The sequence below is a fragment of the Rana temporaria genome, chromosome 12 (genome assembly GCF_905171775.1).
Source record: "Rana temporaria chromosome 12, aRanTem1.1, whole genome shotgun sequence".
NCBI lineage: Eukaryota > Metazoa > Chordata > Amphibia > Anura > Ranidae > Rana > Rana temporaria.
The window spans coordinates 112,866,243-112,891,654 of record NC_053500.1 but is presented as its reverse complement, the minus strand read 5'-3'; the positions used below and the strand labels follow the sequence as shown (position 1 = coordinate 112,891,654).

At 45.4% G+C, this 25,412-nt stretch overlaps 1 protein-coding gene across 1 annotated transcript in view; it reads right to left on the bottom strand.

Annotated features, from left to right (window-relative positions):
• The window catches only part of ZNF335 (zinc finger protein 335), a 133,188-nt gene that overhangs the window by 74,438 nt on the left and 33,338 nt on the right, over positions 1-25,412 (bottom strand). Inside the window, exon 2 of the mRNA XM_040330212.1 lies at positions 618-1,787. Coding sequence (XP_040186146.1) covers positions 618-1,772 — 1,155 coding nt within the window. The 5' untranslated portion in view covers positions 1,773-1,787. The remainder of the gene's footprint in view (positions 1-617; positions 1,788-25,412) is intronic.

The following is a 25,412-nucleotide window of genomic DNA, read 5'->3' as shown; positions in this document are numbered from 1 at the left end:
CGTCATTGGCGTTTTCCGTCGAGAACTGGAGCATGCGCACTGGGCTATTTTAAGCCCGGCGCATGCGCAGTTCGATCGGCACGGGGGCGCGCTTAATTTAAATACAAGCCGCCCCCTTGGAATTACGCGGGGATACGCCGGGCCAATTACACTACGCCGCCGCAAATTACGGAGCAAGTGTTTGGAGAATACAGCACTTGCTCCTGTAAGTTGTGGCGGCGTAGTGTAAATAGCTTACACAACGCCGCCGCAGGATCTACCAGAATCTGGCCCAAAGTGGTTATACTTGGAGTACTCCTTTAATCAGCACTACCAGACAAAAACTATGGCTAGATTTACCCACGAGGATCTCTTTTTCTCACGGGGTTAAGCCCGTGGCTTTGTGACATTTTGAGGTCTTTGTGCTATTCGCATAACAGGCAGAAACAGGTGAGCAGAACTGCAAAGACTACACATATTTGTCTTCGAGACAATTTGATGAATCAGCTGATGGAAAATAAAAACAACTCAATGAATCAAGTGTGCCAAATGCTTTCTTTCTAGATCAACTGTTGTGTGCAAGATCCAACTTGAAAAAGCAGAAGCAGTAAATAGTATTGCAAAATAAAAACACATACGGCGTAGTCATGATGCATGGTGACGTTTGGCACTGGAGTGACTAGATGGCTGGTGCTTTGTTGTGTGGTGGAACCCATGACACCAATGCTGTTGGCACCCATTACGTGGTTCAGATTGTCCCCATTATCTGCGTTCTCCTTTAACAGAATCTCTTGCGGAGTATTGGTGTGTGGGCTTGGTACTAGAACTATGCTTTTAGACGTCATGTCATTCCTCATCTCTGGGTTTCCTGACTCAGGAAGAATATTATTATTAGCGGCTGGCATTGGAATTATTTTCTGATTGGTTGGTTCGTAGAAGCAGGTTTTCGATATGCTTTCTTTAGTATCCATTTGGTTGGTCTCTATACTACTAGTGATAAGGTTGTCTGTGTTTGTTTCCAGATTTTGGTTATCTATTATCAGGCACCGAGTCACTTCCTGTAAGGCCTTACTGACTGGACTTTGTTCGATATCAAGAGTTTCTGTTTCCTTTGTAAAAGAGATGGGACTCATTGGGACGTCACTCGCAGCCTCATCTGATGGCCTCTGTATTGTGATTGGATGTCCATGTTGTGGTATATCGAGTGTTTGATTAACATCAACCTCTCCATTATCTGGACTCTTTGTTACACCGGACTCTTCTATGCCCATGTTGTCTTGGCTGTGCATGATGCTGGGCTCCTGGACTTCCAGGTTGTCCTTCCCATATAGATCTTCCATTTCCATATCATCATTTCCCTTTATTTCTAGTTCATGTTTGTTTAGGTGGGACTCAGCTGTCTGTGTGTCTTCTGGCGTGCGGACCTCCTGCGATGTTGAATGTACTGGTGCTAGATCAGTGCCATTAGCACTCATGGACACCGTGGTATCTTCCTGCATCCCGGACACCGTGGTATCTTCCTGCATCCCGGGCACCGTGGTATCTTCCTGCATCCCGGGCACCGTGGTATCTTCCTGCATCCCGGGCACCGTGGTATCTTCCTGCATCCCGGGCACCGTGGTATCTTCCTGCATCCCGGGCACCGTGGTATCTTCCTGCATCCCGGGCACCGTGGTATCTTCCTGCATCCCGGGCACCGTGGTATCTTCCTGCATCCCGGACACCGTGGTATCTTCCTGCATCCCATCAGTACAAGGTCCATCAACAGTTCTTCCATTAACTCCTTCCTCCATTACTAGACACGGATCCTGCGTAGACACATGGGGACATGAAGGACCAAAGATTAGAAATAATAAACATTTTAACAGGGCCGGGACAAGGGGTGGGCTGCCCTGGGCACTGTGGAATATGAGGAAATAATTGTTCTAACAAAAGGTAAATTAGAGAGGTGAGCTAGGAGTGGTGATTTGTGTTGCGAGGGGAGATGGGGCACAGGATCTGTGTTAGGGGTGTTTGTGCTTAAAAAAAAAAAAGAAGGTAATATGGTGGGGGGGGGGGGGGGATTTGTGCCAGGAGGTGACATTTTTGGGGGAGGGGAATTTGTGCTAGTAGGGATTATTTGGGGGCATTTGTGCTAGGTAGGTAAATTGTGTGTGGGGGGGGTGGATTTGTGCTAGGATGGGGGATCAGGGTAGGGGGGTTGTCCTCTGAAGTGAAATCTTAGGGGTAGAGGATTTGTGGTAGGAAGGTGGAAATATTTTTTTTTGGGGGGGGGGGATTAGAATTGTGCTAGGAGCATATGTGGAATGAGAGGATTTATGCTAAGCATGCAGATAAGCGCTAAGGGCCAGATTCTTAAAAGGCTTACGATGGCGCAACGCCATTTGCGCCGTCGTAAGTGCTAATCTGGCCCGGCCTATCTATGCGACTGATTCTTAGAATCAGTTACGCATAGATATCCCTTAGATCTGACAGGCGTAAGGCTCTTACGCTGTCAGATCTTAAATGAAGTGAATTTACGACGTTTACGTAAGCGTAAACTTGCCCCTGCTATATAAGGGGCAAGTTTACGAAGGTCCGTCGTATGCCATGTTAAGTATGGCGTCGGGTCCGCGTTGGCTTTTTCCGTAGTTTACGTCGTTTTCCTAAGTCGTCCGCGAATACGACTTTACGTCAATGACGCTCACGTCGGCGGCTTTGACGTTTTCCGTCGTGAGCTGGAGAATGCGCACTGGGCTATTTTTCAGCCCGGCGCATGTGCAGTTCGATCGGCGCGGGGGCGCGCTTAATTTAAATACGAGCCGCCCCCTTTGAATTACGTGGCCATACACACTACGCCGCCACAAATTACGGAGCAAGTGCCGTATTCTCCAAGCACTTGCTCTGTAATTTGCAGCGGCGTAGTGTAAATGGCTTACGCTACGCCGCCGCAGATTATACAAGAATCTGGCCCTAAATTTTTTTTTGGGGGGGGGGGGTTCAATTTGGCATGTTCGCCCAGGGCTCTAGACCTTGTCCCGGCACTGGGTTTTAAACATAATCAACATTGGTAGATAAACCTTTTCCTTTTTATACATCAAAAACAGAACTTTGTAGTAATCAAACTTAACCATGTGACCACCTGGAGGCAGAGTACTTCTAGGCATTAAAAAGTTTCTATATAAGGGCCGATTTGAAATGATAGCTCTGTGTAAATGGTTGGAGGATGTGGTTTGAATTACTCAGGAAATCCAGAATTTTTTTCGTTTACCATATGTAGAAATGGGAAAATGTAATGAATGCAACACAGTAAACTTATCTTGAAAACAAGCATATCATGTGAATATTTTAATGCAAACAATCTATAAAATGGACCAGCAAGAGCTCAGTATCATCTGCGCTATCATGGATTAAAGAGACATGGTCACTTTTTTTTTTTTAATATAAAAGCGGACTTGACCAGAAAAAATGAACATCATTTAAATGTGTATCCTCAATTGTGCAATTTGAGATGGACAAACTTGTACAACTTTTTGTTGTTAACCACTTGCCGACCAGTCGTCGTCAATATACTGTGGCAGGTCGGCACAATCCCACAAACCATCGTAGCTGTATGTCGGCCCTTTAAAGCGGAGTTCCACCTAAAAATGGAACTTCCGCTTAACCCACTCCTCGCCCTCTTACATGCCACATTTGGCATGTAATTTTTTGGGGGGGGGAGTGGGGGCTTCAGGAGAAGGGGACTTCCTGTCCCACTTCCTCCTTCCGCCGAGGGGCTGGTAAGGCGATTAGCTTAATCGCCTTATTGCAGCCCCTACCCTGTAGGCGGGCGCCTGTCCAATCGGACGGCGCCGCGCCACTCGCGCATGCACAGTGCCGCTCGCGCATGTGCAGTGGGTTGCCCAGCCGTGAAGCCGAAAGCTGTCACTGCCGGGTGCCCACACTAGGAATGAAGACGCCGGCCGGCGAGGAGCGGAGCCCCGGCCGGCGCGTCGCTGGAACCGTGGAGCAGGTAAGTGTCTGTTTATTAAAAGCCAGCAGCTACACTTTTTGTAGCTGCTGACTTTTAATAAACTTAAAAAATGGCTGGAACACCCCTTTAAATGTCTATAGCAGGCGCGCGAGCCCGCTGCGCAGCGGAAGAACCGATGCATCTCACCTAACCCTATACATATTTTTTTTCCCTGCAGCCTTCTAGCAAGTCCAGTGATTTCATAGCAGCTTTCTCTTTGGATTGCGGTGGGCATTTTTCCAGGACTTAATTGGCACCCACATAATAACAAGGGAGTCCAGGAGTACTGTGAACCCAGCCTGCATGATATCGCACTCCAGAGTGCAAGAAACGAATATGCTGGGCTCACAGGAATTGGGCTCAAGACATGACCGTCGTTCTGTCTAAAGAGGACTGCTGGCACTGGACTGAGGAAGCCAGGAACAGTGCCGAGGAGTGCAGAAGGTATGACGAAACTGGAAATATGTATTTTGTAAAAGGAGGGGGTGATTCCTACTACTTTCGGTGACTGAATGGCCAATTTTAAACGTTGCAAAATAAACTATAACCACACAGACCCATGTAACTTCCCTGCATTTTCTGTGCTGGTCTACTAGAATTTGGATGAGCATGAGTTTTTTTTTTATCCTTTGTGCAATCACATTTTAATGATGAATTACACCCCTTGGTGCCCAATCCATACCTGCCAACTTTTCAAAGTGAGGGACAGAATGAGGGACAATTGAGCATACCCCCCCCAAACGAAGTTGTTGAGGGGGGGGGGGGGGGGTCCGCGGATCTGAGTTGTTGAGCGGGGGTCCCGCAGATCAAGGTTGCTTGGATCAGAGTTGTTGAGCGGGGGGTTCCGCGGATCAACAAATTTTTGCCCGGGGGGGTGGTTCCTTGGATCTCAGTTGGTTGTCCCCATTCGCAGGAACGCGGGATTTACTGCGAATCACGGGACCGCAGGATTTACGAAATCACGGGACAATATCGTTGCTCGCGGGATTTACCTCGAATCGCTGGACTTTCCCGCGAATTCCGGGACGGTTGGGAGGTATGCCCAATCTGCGGCCTGGGGGCTTTTTTGTGTGGCCCTCAAAACCCTTGCAGACTCTTATCTGTGTTTCCCTATTACCCTGTTATAGCAGTGATTTCTAGCAGTCTCAAGCAATATGTCTCCAGCCTTCCTGAAGCATGTCCCCAGTCTCCAACAACTCCTAGAGCAGGGATTGGCAACAGCTGGAGGTCCGCTAATTGCATAACTAAAAGTCCCATGAGGCATAGCGAGACTCTGACAGCATCAAGCATGGCACCCAGAGGCAGAGGCATGTCGGGACTTGTAGTTTGGCAACAGCTGGAGATCCGTTAATTGCATATCCCTGTCTTAGAGCATGTTCAGTTTCCTGCAGGATGTCCACAGCTTCTTACAATAGCCTGTATTATGTCTGCAATCTCTGACCATCTCTTGCGTCATTTTTACAATCTCTGACAATCTTTCGTATTAGGTCCACAGTCTCTGACCATCTCTTGCGTCATGATCAGAATCCCTGACCATCTCTTGTCTGACCATAACCTATATATTCATAGTCTGATCATTTCCTGTATTACGCCCGCAGTCTCTGACCATCTCTTGCGCCATGTCCACAGACTCTGACCATCTCTTGTCTGACCATCACTTATATCTTCATAGCCCCTGACCATATCTTGCGCCATGTCCACAGACCCTGACCATCTCTTGCGCCATGTCCACAGACCCTGACCATCTCTTGCGCCATGTCCACAGACCCTGACCATCTCTTGCGTCATTATTATAATCTCTGACAATCTTTCGTATTAGGTCCACAGTCTCTGACTATCTCTTGCTTAATGATCAGAATCCCTGACCATCTCTTGCGTCATGTCGTGTCCACAGACCCTGACCATCTCTTGCGCCATTGTCCACAGACACTGACCATCTCTTGCGCCATGTCCACAGACCCTGACCATCTCTTGCGCCATGTCCACAGACCCTGACCATCTCTTGCGCCCAGGGGTCAAGTCCTGGGGAAAGAAGTGTGGGAACTCCCACCCAAGATCCTCTCCCCCACCAAAAAAAAAAAAAAAAATGGTACGCTCATATGCATAATTACTAAACCGCATGTTTTTTTTCGATCCACTGTACCTTAGTAATCCTTTATGTTACTAGCCGCTTCCTGTATATGGATTCATCGGGTAGTGTGCGGGTATTCCGTCACTTCCTCGATGCCGCAATGTCTCCTGGGAGCTTTTGTCATTGTTCCCAGGAGACATTGCGGAGGTCTGCCGCGAGTTATCGCGGGAACCTTAAGCAAGTTCTTTCTAAATCCCGCGATAACTCGCGGGAGACCTCCGCAATGTCTCCTGGGAACAATGACAAAAGCTCCCAGGAGACATTGCGGCATCGAGGAAGTGACGGAATACCCGCACACTACCTGATGAATCCATATACAGGATGCGGCCAGTAACATAAAGGCTTACTAAGGTTCGCCTGCCCCTGACAGTGACTCGAGCTGGGCATTGCCACTTAGTGAAGGATTGGCTCGGCTGCTCTTGGCTGCTCTAGTCCTGCAAAGGGAACTGAGTTCCTGCTGTAAAAAAAGTGCAGGAACTCCGTTCCCACGCGTTCCCGCAGGACTTGAGCCCTGCTTGCGCCATGTCCACAGACCCTGACCCTCTCTTGCGCCATGTCCACAGACCCTGACCCTCTCTTGCGCCATGTCCACAGACCCTGACCCTCTCTTGCGCCATGTCCACAGACCCTGACCATCTCTTGCGCCACGTCCACAGACCCTGACCATCTCTTGCGCCACGTCCACAGACCCTGACCCTCTCTTGCGCCACGTCCACAGACCCTGACCATCTCTTGCGCCACGTCCACAGACCCTGACCCTCTCTTGCGCCACGTCCACAGACCCTGACCCTCTCTTGCGCCACGTCCACAGACCCTGAACCTCTCTTGCGCCATGTCCACAGACCCTGACCATCTCTTGCGCCATGTCCACAGACCCTGACCATCTCTTGCGCCATGTCCACAGACCCTGACCATCTCTTGCGCCATGTCCACAGACCCTGACCATCTCTTGCGCCATGTCCACAGACCCTGACTATATTCTACTATGCATCTCCTGTCTCTGACACTGAATATTCACCTAATTTCATGTGCTGCCATTTGTTGAGGGGCTATGCTTGAGGCCCCCATATGAGGAAAGTTGTCAGCGGCAAAATGCACATCAGCACATGTCACATCTATGCATGTATAGCTTTAAGGTAAATAAACTGTTATTTGCTCCTGGTTAGCCTGTCATACTGCTTCATGTATGAAGGGAACATTACATTTCACCCATAAATGCCATCTCTACTAGAAGCACAAAAATAATCTTTGCAAAAGGCAAAATTACCGTCGAGGCAGGTCAAGCTGGGACAAAACTTGGCCAGGCCTCACAGAGCATGCCCTGATTTTCAGATTAGGAATGTTGCATAATATGAAAAATTTCGAAGCTCATTAACAAGTGATCATCTAAATGAAAGGCCCCTCGGGCGTGTTTACGACGCTCGCTCAGTGGGATACAGTCTGGGTCTCTGTGCCAAGCACTCTGCACATCATACTTCCCTGTGAAATTGCTGGTGTGATCCTATTCACCACAGACTGAAAATATTTTGCAGTCACAGTGGTAATCTGCAGACACAGATCAGTAACCCCTATCCCTGTTACAGCTGTAAATGTTAGTAAATAGCATATATGGTGAGGTTCCGACAAAGGGGGGGGGGGGGGCCCTAAGGATGATTGCGTTTCTCTGAGTCACACCTGGGAACTGATCACTTCCTTGGCGATGATTCATACGCATATAGGACGCCTGTCACACAAAAACCAGACAAAGTGCCTTGCTTGGTTCCTCTCTAATCATCCCGGGGGTTTCCGACAACTTCCACTCACCCCCTCTTTTCCGACATGAGTTATTTTTAGAAATAAATCAAAAGAATCTGCTCGTATTATATACGCCAACAGGAAACTGATGAAATAGTTGTTTGTATACATACAATGGCAAGAGAATCCGTCTTTTTTTTTTTTTTTAGAGGATCAGTCTACTAATGGGAAAATGGGAATATATATAGGTAGATTCAGAGAGAGTTAGGCTGGCGTATCAGTAGATACGCCGACCTAACTCAGAATCTACGCCGACTTATGTTTAAGTGTATTCTCAAACAGAGATACGCTTAAACATATCTAAGATACGACGGCTTGCGCCGTCCTATCTTAGGTTGCAATATTGAGGCTGGCCGCTAGGTGGCGCTTCCATTGCGGTCGGCGTAGAATATGTAAATTAGTAGATACGCCGATTCACGAACGTACGCCCGGCCGACGCAGTACATTTACGCCGTTTCCGTAAGAGATAGGCCGCCTAAAGTTAAAGCTGGGCCCTAGGTGGCGTAGCCAATGTTAAAGTATGGCCGCCGTTCCCGCGTCGAAATTCGAAATTTTTACGTTGTTTGCGTAAGTCGTCCGTGAATAGGGATTTACGTAGTTTACGTCCACGTCGAAATCAATAGGCCTGTGCCGCGTACTTAGCCACAATGCACACTGGGTAATGTAGGCGCCCGGCGCATGCGCAGTTGGAAAAAAAACGTCAATCACGTCGGGTCATGCCTCATTACCATTAAACACGCCCCCTCACACAAATTTGAATTAGGCGCCCTTACGCACGCCCGCCTGCTTTAGGCTACGCCGCCGTAACTTAGCAGGCAAGTACTTTGAGAATCAAAGCTAACTTACGTCGGCGTAGCCTAAACACGCTAAGCTACGCTGCCGCAAAGTTGCGGCAACGTCTCTGAATCTACCTATTTATAACCATATTCCCACCAGCTGTTGTCTTGTATTGGTGTTGTGTTTTACAATACAGGCAAAAATCCAAGGAAATGGGAATATATATATATAGGTAGATTCAAAGAGAGTTAGGCCGGCGTATCAGTAGATACGCTGACCTAACTCAGAATCTACGCCGACTTATGTTTAAGTGTATTCTCAAACACAGATCAATAGACTAAATTACACTGAAAAAAATCCTGAATATTGCATTTTTGGGGAGATTACCAATATTTCTCCATAACATCTCAAAAGCAAACACCCTTTTTTTTACCAAGGATAACACCAAGCTACCAATTTACTCTTAGGCCTCGTACACACGACCGAGTTTCACGGGAATGGAGAAAATTGGCTTGTCGAGTTTCTCGACAGCCTAACAAGGAACTCGACGAGGAAAACGATGTGTTTCGCCCGTCGAGTTTCTCGGTCGTGTGTACGAGGCTTCAGCTTGACTACTGCAACTCCTTCCTCCTTGGCCCACCTTTACACAGGCTATTCATCCTTCAGTCTATCACAATTTCACAGTAACTATGTGATAAAACAAAAATTCAGGAATATGCCTTTATTCCATTGTTTTGCAAATCTATGTACACTTCAAACTGTATGATTGAATCTGTTCTGATATTGCCGTTTTACTAACCTGGTAGCTTATTATTCTAAATAGGAAACCTTCATTTTGTGTGCAAATATTAAAGATTCTACCTACCAGCAAGAATGAGTCCTTACATTTAAAGAGCACCTGTCATTTCAGATCCATGGTGGTAGCGCATTTTAGCATCCACTCAACTGATGCCACGTCCCTCACCTTGTTGTGTCACTGCCGCATCACCAGCCGTCCCATTAAAGTGAATGGGAATGTCAGTGAGTCAACAGCGGGTCAGAGAAGAAACCGCTGATGGACAGAGAGGACAGTTGCTCTTTAAAAAATTATCATTTAAAATCGAGTTGATTTAAAGCAGAGGTTCACCCAAAAATCCACTTTTTGACATTAGCTGTAGCATACTGCTAACATCTGCAGTATGCTTTTTTTTTTTTTTTTTTTACTTGTACTTATCGTTATATGAGCCCTTGTTGGATTCCCCTTCCGGCTCCGAGCGGGGAATCCTGCGGGGAATGGGCGTTTCTAAGCGAAGAGGAGTTGATTTACGGCTGCTAAGGCGCGTCTTGGCCTCTGTTTAATCTTCAACTGCCATGATGCTGCACATGTGATCAGTTAGGACACCAGCCATTGGATGGTTTGACAGTTTGGTTGAGAGCACAACCAATGTGACAGTTAGTATTCCCGGCATGCCAGGAATGTAACTGCTTTTTCAAACTGTTAAATTGATGGGTTTACTTCTGCTTTATGGATGCTGGAAAGTTCATTTTGAGGGTGAACCTCTGCTTTAAATAAAGCCTTTTTACGAGTGATTTAAATCAAATCCACCCTGCCAACCTCATTTTAAAATATTAACCAAACCATCCACTTCACTCCTTCTGAGACCTCCTGCTTTCTAGCTCCCTCATCATTCAAAGTTGTTCCCATGCTGGCCTCCAGGACTTCTCCAGAGCCTCTCCCAGGGATGGACTGGCCATTGGGACTACAGGGAGTTTCCCAGTGGGCCGATGGCTCAGTGGGCCGGCTTCAGTTACAGCGGACTGCCGCCCCGTAGCCGGGGGAGGGGACAGATAGCTGACTCAACAGCTATGGCATGGGAGTTTCTCACTTCTGCCTAATCTTGTCCCATAAGGGGGACACCAAACTGACTCTTTGCCCCAGGTGAAATAATGTCTAGCTTCCCAACTGGTACTGCCTATAAGTACCAGCCGTTCTACTCTAATAAAGTGGAACAGCTAGTGGCTAGTGAAGGGGGAGAGGGGGCTTGGGTGGCCGGGGGGGGGTGCGGGAGTTGTCCGGCCGCCATGGGAGAGACCTGTCAAAGTGGGCCAGTCTGGATGAAGTCCAGGGCCAAATTTCTGTCCCAGTCCAACCCTGGCCTCTCCCATTTTTAACCGATGGTCGTGCCTACTAACGATCAGTTTGTCCTCTGGTTAACATATCTTGTGTACAAGGCCTAACAGTTTAAAAAGTTCTTTCCTTTCTTCTTTTATATTGGAACTGTACATACAGTTCTTCCTTTCGGAGTTTAACCATCAAAAAAAGAGCTCACCCTCTCCCAAAACTTCCCATTCACTGGACGTCAGAATTCCAACACCCATACATTTATTTATAGATATTGTGAAAAGGTGACCTTTTCACAATATCTATATAAAAAGGCTTCCACAACTTGCTGAGAAATGTGGACCGTAACCAATTTCGCCTGAAATTGAGAAAGAGGCAAAAAAAAAAAAAAAATAAATAAATAACTTGGTCTGCCTTATGACTCTTATACCGAGCATATGCTTTCCCCACAGCTAGTCAAAGTCACATCCACGTGAAAAAAATAAAAAAATAAATAAAAAAATAGTCCCCCCAAAGAAATATCCAAAAGCTGGCCAAAAAAATTGTGATGTAGAGAAAACAAAGATTCTTCTCGTCCCCAAAACCTGTCCCCACGACAAACCGGATGGTATCTTTCATACCAAAAACCTCCGAAAATAATTCACGGGGATTCGCTTTTCCTCCTCTCCTTCCTTTGTTTCTTAGGAACTCAATTTATCAAAAAAAGTGTAGAAAGCTACCGAAATAGCTGGATCGTCTCCGATAGCGGCCCGGCTCACCCCCAATTGCAGCAGCGATTCCTCACAAGCCGAGGGCACAGCTATCTTTGCGGTTAGTCCTTCTAATCTCAAGGCTCACCCCTAATAGCACCAGTAGGAATAAATCCTAAAGGCCAAGGGCACAGTCTGAGGGCCAGATTCACAGATATCTACGGTGGCGTAACGTATCGTCTTTACGTTACACCGCCGCAAGTTTTCAGCGCAAGTGCCTGATTCACCAAGCACTTGCGTGTAAACTTACGGCGGTGTAACGTAAAGCCGTCCGGCGCAAGCCCGCCTAATTCAAATGGGGCATGTACCATTTAAATTAGGCGCGTTCCCGCGCCAAACGTTCTGCGCATGCTCCGTGTGAAAATTTCCCGACGTGCTTAGCACGAAATTACGACGCCCCGACTGATTTTTTGAACGGCGACGTGCGTTACGTCGTTTCATATTCCCGGACGTCTTACGCAAAAAAAAAAAAAAAATTAAAATTCGACGCGGGAACGACGGCCATACTTTAACATGGCTGTTCTAAATATAAGCCATGAAAAAGCAGGCTTATGTTTGCGACGGGAAAAACCGACTAACGACCATGTAAGAGATTGCGACGAACGCGCGTATCTTCGTGGATCGCCGTAATCAGCTAATTTTCATACCCGACGCTGGAAAACGACGCAAACTCCACCCAGCGGCCGCCGGAAAATTACACCTAAGATCCGAAGGCGTACGAAGCCGTACGCCTGTCGGATCTTAGCCAAAAGGCGTCGTATCTTTGTTTGTGAATGACAAATAAAGATACGACGCGGCAAATTTGAAAGTACGCCGCAGTATCAGCAGATACTCTGGCGTACTTTTTCTGTGAATCTGGCCCCGAGTTCCTCCGAACAGCCTAATGTCACTTTTGATCGTGCCAAAAGGCGGAGAAGCCTGGAGCATCCGAAAAAAAAAAATGCGCTGAAAAGGGGAGGGGTGACACCAAAGAGATGGATTTCAGTTACATCACTCGTGGAGGTTTAGCATTACACACAAGCATAACCTAGGAGGGGTCTTATGCAAATGCTGAGTAGCTAGAAACGGTCACTACTCCAGACTGACACCCACAAAAAAAAAAAAAAAAAAAAATGTACTGATATTTGCATAACTCCTCCCAAAAATCAGCCTATGGCTTGCAACAGGGCTAAAGACTCTTGAGAGGAGTACTGAGGAAGGATGCTGCGATGCTCCTTCCACCACCATTGATTTCCCCACACTGCATAGAGTCTCAATGGTTACATCACTGGATCCATAAGGTACGTATTGAAAGTGGAAACTTTTTTTTTTTTTTTAAATGTAAAATTAGCAGATTAATAGGGAGGGGTACAAGGGATACAAGTTTTTATGCGTGTACTGCCATATACCCATCCATGTCTATAGACGTGAATGGGTATATGGCACCTGGGCTTCCCCGACGGGGAAATACACCAAAAAAAGCCAACTTGCTTTAAATTTAACCGATGGATTCCTAACCCAGGGGTTGACAAATTTGCTTGGAATCTAGGAAGCAGCTAAAAAAAGTTAGGAGCCAGCAAACGTGCCCCGTCCCGACGAGCATGCGCGCAGAAGCGAACACATACGTGAGCAGCGCCCGCATATGTAAACGGTGTTCAAACCACACATGTGAGGTATCGCCGCGATTGGTTGAGCGAGAGCAATAATTCTAGCCTTAGACCTCCTCTCTAACTCAAAACATGCAACCTGTAGAATTTTTTTAACGTCGCCTATGGAGATTTTAAAGGGTAAAAGTTTGTCGCCATTCCACGAGCGGACGTAATTTTGAAGTGTGACATGTTGGGTATGAATTTACTCGGCATAACATTATCTTTCATAATATTAAAAAAAAAAAATTGGGATAACTTTACTGTTGTCTTATTTTTTAATTAAAAAAAGTGTAATTTTTTCCCAAAAAAGTTCGCTTGTAAGACCGCTGCACAAATACGGCATGACGGAAAGTATTGCAACGATCGCCATTTTATTCTCTAGGGTGTTAGGATAAAAAATATATATAATGTTTGGGGGTTCCAATTACAGGGAAGAAGATGGCAGTGAAAATAGTGAAAAATGTCATTAGAATTGCTGTTTAACTTGTAATGCTTAACTTGTAATACCAACGGCCACCACCAGATGGCTCCAGCTTACACATCTGGTGGTAATAACTTGTAATACCAACGGCTCACCACCAGATGGGGCCAGCTCACAGCTTTTTTTTTTTGCCCCCCCTTCCAAGCCAAGTCGTCAGGATCCTATTTCTAGTCACCATGGCGACCTGGCGACCGGGATTTATCGAGCCCTGTCCTAACCGATGGGTCAAAACCGATCGTTAGTAGGCACAACCATCGGTTAAAAATCCACGCATGCTCAGAATCAAGTCGACGCATGCTTGGAAGCATTGAACTTCGTTTTTTCTGCACGTCATTGTGTTTTACGTCACCGCGTTCTGACACGATCGTTTTTAAACCGATGGTGTGTAGGCGCAACGGACTATCAGTCAGCTTCATCGGTTAACCAATGACAACGGTCCTTCAGACCGTTCTCATCGGATGGACTGATCGTGTCTACGAGGCTTTACAGATACTCTTTATACTTGAGGCCAATGCCAGATATGATTCCAAAAATGTTCCCACACAGAAACATAGAGAAATAATACAAGATTATATTGTACATACAACTTGGGTAATCTATGAACGCTTAAAAGATTTTTGGGGAATTGTAGCAATAGTGCGGATTTCCTTTTGAACACCAATGGCAGTCAGAATGTTCTGCAATACTTTCCTGTTTTTACCATTTAAGCAATAACGAAATGCTTTACCGTTATGTAACATTTCCTCACCTAGCAAGTTCATGGTCTTTCTACAGGGCATTATGTACGGTAATATATGAATAATGTTTGGAATAATTCAATTATTTTAATATGCTTACAAATAGAGGTCGGCCGATATGGGTTTTTCTCTGGCCGATGCCGATGCCGATATTTAGAAATCGGGGCGGCCGATGGCCGATATATGATGCCGATTTATGCGGCCGATATTTTAGGCCGATTTTTTTTTTTTTTGGTGCCACTGGCTCGTGGCACTGGATGCCACTAATTGGCACTGGAAGATGGCACCAGCAGAAGGCACTGATTGGCAGGTGGCACGTATTGGCACTGGCAGGTTGCACTGGATGGCACTGAAAGATGGTACTAGCAGATGGCACTGATTGGCAGGTGGCACTAATTGACACTGGCAGGTGGCACTGATTGGTAGATGGCACTGGTTGGCACTAACAGGTGACACTGGCAAGTGGCACTGGTTGGCACTGACTGGCAGGTGGCACTAATTGGCACTGGATGGCAATAGTTAGCACTGGCAGATGGCACTGATGGCTTTAGTTGGCACTGGATGGAAGGTGGCACTGGTATTGGCACTGGATGGTGGCACTGGTATTGGCACTGGATAGAAGGTGGCACTAATTGGCACTGGATAGAAGGTGGCACTGGTATTGGCACTGGATGGTGGCACTGGATAGAAGGTGGCACTAATTGGCACTGGATAGAAGGTGGCACTGGTATTGGCACTGGATGGTGGCACTGGTATTGGCACTGGATAGAAGGTGGCACTGGTATTGGCACTGGCAGGTGGCATTGGCAGATGGCACTGGACGGCAAGTGGCACTTATTGGCACTGGCAGGGGGCACTGGTGCAAAAAAAATATAGTGTCACCACCCACAGTACAGACCCCCTCTCCCTTCAGGATAAACACCCACCCCCCTCCTCAGTACAGACCCCCCCCCCCCCACCGTAGTACAGACACCAAATAGCGGTGTCTTTCCCACGAGCGTGGGCCCCTCCTCCTCTATGGGTGTAAACAGAGAGGAGGGCCGCCGCGCTGGGTGTACCAAGATGGCCGCGGCTCCGGAGCTAGGCCGAAGCCGCGGCCTTTCCTGATGCTGTGACCGCGGCGTCAATCCGCGGATTGCCGCCGCGGTCACAGCATCAGTAAAGGCCGTGGCTTCGGCCTAGCTCCGGAGCCGCGGCCACCGCTAGTGGCCATGTTAAATATCGGCCAAAGTTGGAGAAAAATCGGCTAATGCCGATTTCTCCAAAACGGCCAAATATCGGCCAATATATCGGCTGACATATATATCGGTCGACCTCTACTTACAAACTGCCTGTTTGGTTAAAAACTGGGCTAATTAGGGCTAAAGCAAGCACAATCCCAATAGAATGGCCATAGTGCAGAAGGTTTTCTTATGGGACTTCTCAGGAGGCAGCGGTAAGGCACAGCGGCATTGTTGGAGCTTTCACAAAGTGGCCAGAAGACAGGGTCAGGCGTCTTTTCTGTTTCTTTTTTTTCTTCAATTGTTTTAATTTTTTTCCACTTTAGTAAAAGTTTAGTTAAAGGAGGGGGGGGGGGGCTTCCAGACAAGTGGACCTTGCATTTCTGGTTCCTTTTAATGCATGATATTGGATTCCCTGAGCAAAGTGGGGGTAACTAGAGAGGCAGCACAGAGTAAGCAGCCTGCCTTATACCGCATGTAAACCCTAAAATGGAATTCATGTACTTGCTCCCTTTTGATCTTTTTAATATACCACTGAAACGGTTTTGTTTGGAAATCATTCCCAACTCTATGTGGACTACTGAGCTCCTTCCTGCAAGGTTATGGAGAAGAGCATAACGTTCTGTAGTCCTGTCCCAGGGTGACAACACTGCTCCTCCATAGATATAGTGCAGTACTCTAAGACAGGAAGTGGCAGTTACTGGCAGGATCACTTGGTGAAAACAAGACTAGGTTTAGACATGCGGCTAAATTGCTGCGCCTCTAATAAGCGAACCACGCTCAAAATGATTTTGAGAGACGTTTGACAAGCCACTGCCTGTCATTGGGGGCTGATATAACGCCTCCTCACTGCCTGTTTTAAACCCGTATATGCCTCACCAGTGCACCGCAAAGTATTTGCAGCTTAACCACTTGATGACCAACCACAGTACATATACTCTGGCAGGTCAGCTCTATTGCGCAAAATGACGTACCTGTACAACATTTCATGCAATAGACAGCGAGGGGGAGCCAATCAGCAGGTCCAGAGGACCCGGGACCCCCTGATCATTCTTCAGAGAGGCAGAACGGTGGTCTGCCTATGTACACAAGGCAGACCGCCGTTCTGACAGAGAAGAACACAGTGATCTTGTGCTCCTGCTAAGCAGGAAGACAGATCTCTGTGTTCATCCAGTCTATCCCTGAGACAGTTAGAAAGCATCCTCTAGGTAAACACTTAACCCTTTGATCGCCCCTGATATTAACCACTTCCCTGCCAGTGCCATTGGTACAGTAACAGTGCATATTTTTAACACTGATCACCGAAATAATGTCACTGGTTCCCCAAAAAAAGTGTCAAAAATTTCAATTAGCATGTCCGCCGCAATCCTGCTGAAAGTCGCTGATCGCTGCCATTACTAGTAAAAAAAAAATAATAATTCAAAATGCCATAAAAATATCCCTTAGTTTGTAGATGCAATAAACTGCGCAAACCAATCAATATACGCTTATTGGGAATATATAATGGCCTAAATTGATGAAGAAATAAACATTTTTGAATTTTTATATTGTATGTTTTATAGCAGAAAGTAAAATATATATGTATATATATATATATATATATATATATATATATATATATATATATATATATATATATATATATATATATATATATATATATATATATATATATATATATATACATATATACATACACACACACACACATTTTTTTTTTTTTTTGCTGATCCGTGACTCCTGATCCGAGGATCGATTCGATCCGTGAGTGTTTTGATCCGTTGCACCCCTACTATATCCCAACTCTATGCTATGGAATGGCATGAATTAAGAGAGCTGCAGCAGGGAAATAAAAGCCAATCAGTTTTTAATTTTATTTACCCAAAAGTGCATTATAAGCGCACTTATCCTTATAAAACACACAGCGATTGCCGATACATGGTCTGGGTCATGTTCTATATTGGTGCAGCGGTACTTTTGAGCACCAGATGGAAGAATTTATTAATCAAGCTGTGATCCTATAACAAATCTGTCTCATAAAATGTATCAGTGCTGCAGTACTCACTGCCTCGCTGTGCGGCAAAGTTGACAAATCTCTCCCATTATATTTAAACCATCGCAAATGATGCAAATTAACAGTCTAATAACTGATACAATTTGCAGAAACTGCATCCCATAAACTAAAAAAAAAATGAAAGATAATGCTTTCAAATCCATCTTTATAATCTTTATTTTTAGAAAACATGAGAATGAGGCGATTCTAGAACAAAGGCAATCTTTCAGTGGAAATTGTATAGTGTGTTTCTTTGGCTTTCCTACAACACAAATAGAATTCAGTCAGATAAATCGGAAATTCAAAATTTATTGACCAGTAACAGTGGACATATTATTGTAGAACAATCTCAAGATGGTCCGACATTCATATACCCTGTAGCTTCTAATTACGCATCAAAAACTGCAAAGAGAAGGGGAGGTAGTTTGCAAAATTATAATATATATTGCAGATAAGGTTAATGTATATTTTATCAGTATTTCATGGCACAAAAACTGAATAAACCTAAAAACTTAAATAGGTAGATTCAGAAAGAGTTAGGCCGGCTTATCAGTAGATAAGCCGACCTAACTCGGAATCTACGCCGACTTATGTTTAAGTGTATTCTCAAACAGAGATACGCTTAAACATATCTTAGGTTGCAATATTGAGGTTGGCCGCTAGGTGGCGCTTCCATTGCGGTCGGCGTAGAATATGTAAATTAGTAGATACGCCGATGAACGTACGCCCGGCCGCCGCAGTACACTTACGCCGTTTCCGTAAGGCATTATCAGGCCTAAAGTTATTCCATCTAATAGATGGAATAGTAATGTTAAAGTATGGCCGCCGTTCCCGCTTCAAAATTCGAAATTTTTACGTCGTTTGCGTAAGTCGTCCGTGAATAGGGATTTACGTTGTTTACGTCCACATCGAAATCAATAGGCCTGTGCAGCGTACTTAGCCGCAATGCACACTGGGAAATGTAGGCGCCTGGCGCATGCGCAGTTTAAAAAAAACTTCAAAAACTTAAGGTCAAGCCCCATTACCATAAAACACGCCCCCTTAGACACATTTGAATTAGGCGCCCTTACGCCCGCCCGCTTTAGGCTACGCCGCCGTAACTTAGCAGGCAAGTACTTTGAGAATCAAGTACTTGCCTAGCTAACTTACGGCGGCGTAGCCTAAACACGCTAAGCTACGCCGCCGCAAGTTTAGTTCAATCTACCTGAATCTACCTAAAAGTGTTACTAAACCCACAACAGTAAAATCAGTCTGTATATGCAGTAAAGCATGCTTGTCATCATCACTGTGGAACCTAAGGGGTTAATCATTCACATTGTGTAAAAGGGCCGTTTGATCCTGTATGCACAGATCCTCCCCTTCTTGTAATGTCTCCAAAACATGTCCAGATAAGACAGAGTTACTGGAGTCAGGCTGCACATGCTCAGTTTGGTGTGTATTGCTAGAAAGTTTTAGTTTTTTCTTGAGAGAGTGCATGTGATCAGCACTGTCCAGACAGAGGGTCAGGGGTCCTGCATCCTGATAGGACAGCTAGTGCAGTATAAAAATCCCTACAAGCTTTAACCAGGCACTGATAGAGGTCATAAGACTGCTATATATTAGGGCCGAAACAACTAATCGATTAATTTCACAATCGATTACTATTTTAATAATCGATTAATCGGCCAGTAACATAATGGTGTTAAAAAAAAATATATATATCCCTTTATAGTACAAAAAGAGCAAATCGCTACTGTAAATATTACTTTCACTGTACCACAGTAAAAAATTAACCCATTACAGTAGTGATTATTCTCTTTTTTTTACCAATTTTAGTTTTTTTTACCCCCATTATGTTAATGAACATCTCAGGCCTGGGGTCACACCTCTGTTTTTTGGTGCTTTTTGCAAAAACACACTACAGTTCATTTACATTGTTTCCTATGGGACACGTTCACATCCATGCTTTTTTCAGCTGTTGCATATTTGTAAAGGGCAAGGACTTTTTTTAATGCACATCTGTGCTATGTTGTTTTTTTTGGTTCAATATAATTTAATGGAGAAGCTGCAGAAAAGCATGTAATACGTTTTTGCGGCAATTTGTGTTTTTTTAATCTACCCAACAACAAATTGGCCCAAAAACATAAAAAAATGCAAACCGCAGCAAAATTACTTTTTTTTTTTTTTTAAGGTTATTAACCGATTAATCGATACAATAATCGGTCAACTAATCGATTATGAAAATAATTGTTAGTTGCAGCCCTACTATATATACTGCTGACGGAAAAAAGGTATTTAGTAGGGGTGTGCATCTTCACTGGTCTCACAATTTGATTAGATTATCTGGTAAACGATTTGATTTGCTTCGATATCACAATGCATCACGATTACTGAAGAGCTCCCACTTCCGCTTGTTCCCTTCCTCCATGCAATCTTCTGGGACACATCACAGGTCTCAGAAGATTGCCCGGCCAGCGCAGTGAAGACATGCGCACCCGGCTGTGAAGCTGCAAGCCGTCACAGCCGTATGCCCACAGTAGTATTGCCAGTGCCATGGACAGGCGGGGGAGAGAATGGAGGATCCAGGTGGCTACGTCACTGGATTGTGGGGCAGGCAAGTGTCTTTTTGCGCACAATCGTGGAATGGCGACAAACTACGGTACCTAAAAATCTCCATAGGCGACGCTTTAATAAAAAGTTACAGAGGAGGTCTAGTGCTAGAATTATTTCTCTCGCTCGGACGATCGCGGCGATACCTCACATGTGTGATTTGCACATGTGCCCCTGTCCCCGTGAGCTCGCGGGGACAGGGGCACTTTAAAAACAAACAAAACAAAACCCTACTTTGCACTTCAAGGTATTCAAATCGCCAAAAACTGCGATTCTGAATACTTTCATTTTTTTTTTAAACTGGCGCCATTGGCAGCCGAGTAAACCGGAAGCGTCATCAGTTACGTGCTTACATACAGACTGGAACGAAGCTAATGCTCTAGCCACCAAAAGTAGCGGCATTGGTTGTTATCACCGGAAAGCCGACCACCCGCTCTAAAAACGGTACCGGGATGATGCCTGCAGCTCCGGGCATCATCCCGGTAATCGATCTTCCCGGTCGCATGCATTGATGCCGCATCGGGGACACGCGAAACGCGATGCATCGATTAATTTCGGCACCACTAGTATTTAGCAGTTTATTTTTACTAAAATGATTGCATTTCCACGTTCTGTGTACTGTGGGAGACCAGATATAGTGAATGCAGGGTCCTGGGTTTAGTAACACTAATTCCAGATTTAGAAGAAAAAATATACAGCCCAGCACAGTTTTTAAAAAAAGGAGGCATTGCTACAACACACTTCCTCCGGTGCATACAGCATGTTAGTTGCTCTCGCATTGTCAATATGACATTCTGTGCTAAAGTAAGGACTGCAGACACCAGAGGAGGAAAGAAAGGACTTGTGCTTTTCCTCCCCTCAGATATTATGCAGCTGTGAACAGAGGGAATGTGATCACTTTAAAAAAGGTATTTATAATGTTTTTTGTTTGTTTTTTATGTCTATACAAAAATGTTCTGCCTTTCATTTCTATTTCAAACTGAATGGATTGTTTTACAAGGCGATCATTTTTGGTATGGGTTGAATTTTTTTAATCATACTTACCTTGGTGTATGCAGCATCTGTCCGATGCTGTATCTGTCCCCCAGCACCTCTGCACTGAGAACCGGGCGATCAAACAGCACTGATTGCTTGGTTCTGACAGTTTCCAGAGCAGAGAGCAGTAAAGTGACAGCTCTCTGCTCCCTCCTCGCTCATTGGAGCGCTGAGCTGTGGAGGAGGCAGCATGCTCAGTCTCTCAGCGGCTCGCTGAGTGGGGTGTGAGTCCAGGTACCTGGGCGATCCAGACTCCCATTGTCGGGATGATGCTGTGCCTGGACTGAAATCCATGATGTCAGCAGAGAGCGGACTTCAGACCGCTCTCTGCTGAAATCGGGTCACAATAGTGCAAAACAAACTGCACCCTTGTAATACATAGGAGAAGTCCAGGCAAAGGAGCTTTGGCTGGACTTCTCCTTTAAAGCAGAGTTCCACCCAAAAATGGAACTTCTGCTTTAAGTCATGGTGACCCCCTGACATGCCACATCTTCTTTTTTTGGGGGAGGGGGGGCGGATACCCTCTTTTTAGAGGCAACCAGCTCCCACTTCCTCCCGGGTCTCCGCAGCGCCAGAAGAAAGTCCACCTCTCCCCCCCCCACCCCCCCCCCCCCCCCCCCCCCCCTCACGACACAGGTCCCATAAGATTGCCCGGCCATTCACAGCTCAGCTTGCGCATGCTCAGTGCGTGCCCAGCTGTGAAGCCACAGCCGGGTGCCCACAGTAAGAATGCCGAGGATCAGGATGAAGACGGACCGCTGACATCCATCGCTCGATAGAGGTGCACGGAACGTCCGTTCAGGTCCGCCTAAAAAACTGACGGTCCGCCCGTGTGAAAGGGGCCTAACTCCTTAACCACTTAAGCCCCGGACCAATATGCTGCTAAATGCCCAAAGGCGTTTTTACAATTCGGCACTGCGTCGCTTTAACAGACAATTGCGCGGTCGTGCGACGTGGCTCCCAAACAAAATTGGCGTCCTTTTTTCCCCACAAATAGAGCTTTCTTTTGGTGGTATTTGATCACCTCTGCGGTTTTTATTTTTTGCGATATAAACAAAAATAGAGCAACAATTTTGAAAAAAATGCAATATTTTTTACTTTTTGCTATAATAAATATCCCCCAAAAACATATATAAAAACATTTTTTTTCCTCAGTTTAGGCCGATACGTATTCTTCTACCTATTTTTGCTAATAAAAAAAAAAAAAAAAAATCGCAATAAGTGTTTATCGATTGGTTTGCGCAAAATTTCTAGCGTTTACAAAATAGGGGATAGTTTTATTGCATTTTTATTAATTATTATTTTTTTACTACTATTGGCGGCGATCAGCGATTTTTTTCGTGACTGCGACATTATGGCGGACACTTCGGACAATTTTGACACATTTTTGGGACCATTGTCATTTTCACAGCAAAAAATGCATTTAAATTGTATTGTCTATTGTGAAAATGACAGTTGCAGTTTGGGAGTTAACCACAGGGGGCGCTGTAGGAGTTAGGGTTCACCTAGTGTGTGTGGCTGTAGGACTGACGTCATCGATCGAGTCTCCCTATAAAAGGGATCACTCGATCGATACGCCGCCACAGTGAAGCACGGGGAAGCCGTGTTTACACACGGCTCTCCCCGTTCTTCAGCTCCGGGGAGCGATCGCGACGAAGCGGCTATAAACGAATAGCCGCGCCGTCGTCCTGGATCGCTCCCCACGGGAATGCGCCCGCCGCACGCAGCGGGTAAGTGGTTAAGGAGCTTAACCCTCTCTAGTTGTCCTGTTTATCATTATCATTGAAAGTGAAAGTAAAAGAAAATGTTGGGTTGTCCCCAGAAAAGTAATAGAGGGGAAATCTTCCAACGGGGACACTAGTTCTGGTGTCCTGATGGACCCCAAGGAATTCCTTTAATTTGCAGGGATTTCCTCTCACTTCCTGTTTGGCTATGGGACAGGAAGTAAAGAGAAATCTCTGCAATGGGACACAGATGGCATAAAAAAAAATCTGACAGGGTTTATAACACATCCTTTGCTCTATCCAAAAAAAAGAAAGAAAGGATTTTGCCTAGTTCCACTTTCAATTAAACATGAGTTCAATAAATTGAAAACAGAATTCAGACTGACAAGAGTCCCTATATTTTTTATTTAAAAACATAAAGATGGCCATAGATATGAAATGATCATCCGCTAATTAGGTGACGATACCCACGCTGAATTTCCCCAACCAAGTGATCAGCCATGTTGGTTAAATTGGCCATTACCTACTGTCCCTTGTCCTCATCTCACTAAACTAAGTTGGCATCAAAAGAATCGTGGGCATGCTCCCCCTCCTGCCATAAACATGCATGCTTGCCAAGCCGTAGCTTTACCCACTCAGAGCAATTTTCTCCATTGTTACTTTCAACGTTGAGCTACATAAATCACTGTCAGTTTCTGGGTTTTCTGAAAAGCCGGTATGACATTGAACATGCAACCTAAAATTAGTAGTGGTGGGTAGACGTAGCATTCAATTTCCTTTTGTTTCTTAAAAGTGATCTTTGGCAAAAAATGGGCTTATCAGTAAAATTCATACAACATACACAACAAGCAAGCACAGATCAGTGTAATTATTATTATTACTACTATTATTATTATACAGGATTTATATAGTGCCAACAGTTTGTGCAGCGCTTTACAATATGAGAGCAGACAGTACAGTTACAATACAATCCAATACAGGAGGAATCAGGGGGCTCTGCTCATTGGAGCTTACAATCTAGCAGAAAATCTCATTGTTTTTTTGCAATATATATATATATTAGTGCTGTCAGTTAAACGCGCTATTAACGGCGTTAACGCAAACCCATGTTAACGCCGTCAATTTTTTTATCGCGTGATTAACAAGGCGGCGTTCGGGGGTTATACCGGGATGATGCCTGCAGCCGCAGGCATCATCCCGGTACCGTTGTTTAGAGCGGGCGATCGGCTATCCAAACATAACAACCGATGCGGCTAAAAGCCGCTCGGCTGTTATGCCGGAGGAGCGGGAGGGGACATCCCCCCCCTCCCGCCGCCTTCTGTGTCCAGGTTGGAGACTGACACTAAGCCGTAAGCGGCTTTGATTCAGTCTCCGCATTGAAACCACGGAAGCGGCGTCATGACGTCACTTCCGGGTTTCTCGGCTGCCAATGGCGCCGGATTTAAAAAAGTACACAGTATTCAGAATCGCTGTTTTCGGCGATCTGAATACTTTGAAGTGCAAAGGAGGGCTGGGAGGTCTTTTAGACCCCCGATCCCTCCATAAAGAGTACCTGTCACCACCTATTGCTGTCACAAGGGATGTTTACATTCCTTGTGACAGCAATAAAAGTGATCAAAATGTAAAAAAATAAAAAAAAACACAATTTAATATTATAAAAAAAAAAATAAAAAAAATAAGAAAACAAAAAAAAAATGTTTTAAAGGGTGAACCTCCTTAATCGCGCGATTAATCGTGAGTTAACTATGACATTAATGCGATTAAACATTTTAATCGCTTGACAGCACTATCTCACTATCACTATCTTGACAGCACTAATATATATCTCTTTCTTGCCATGAATAAAGATTAAAAAAAAGTTTCCAATCAGCAGTGAGTAAGAGGATCAACAAGGCCGCCCCCTGTTTACATAAATACAGTGGAACCCTGGATTACGAGCATAATACGTTCTAGGACAGTGATGGTGAACCTTGGCACCACAGATGTTTTGGAACTACATTTCCCATGATGCTCATGCACTCTGCAGGGTAGTTGAGCATCATGGGAAATGTAGTTCCAAAACATCTGGGGTGCCAAGGTTCGCCATCACTGTTCTAGGAGAATGCTTGTAATCCAAAAGCACTCGCATATCAAAAGCGAGTTTTCCCATAGAAGTCAATGGAAACGAAGATGATTAGTTCGGCATTGACTTCTATTGCATGCAATACCGCATGTGGCCAGAGGTGGGGGTGCCAGAGAGCCTTGGAAATACTTGGGGACAGCTCGGGTGAACTCGTAAACCCTTTGGAAAGGCTCGGGAACAAAGTATTTCCCGAACGGCTCCAAAACTGTACTGAGTGTCACCGGCGCCCCCCTGGCCAAAACGCAGTACTGCACACCCCATAAGCTTGAATTCTGCTCGTTTTTGCGAGACACTCGCAAAC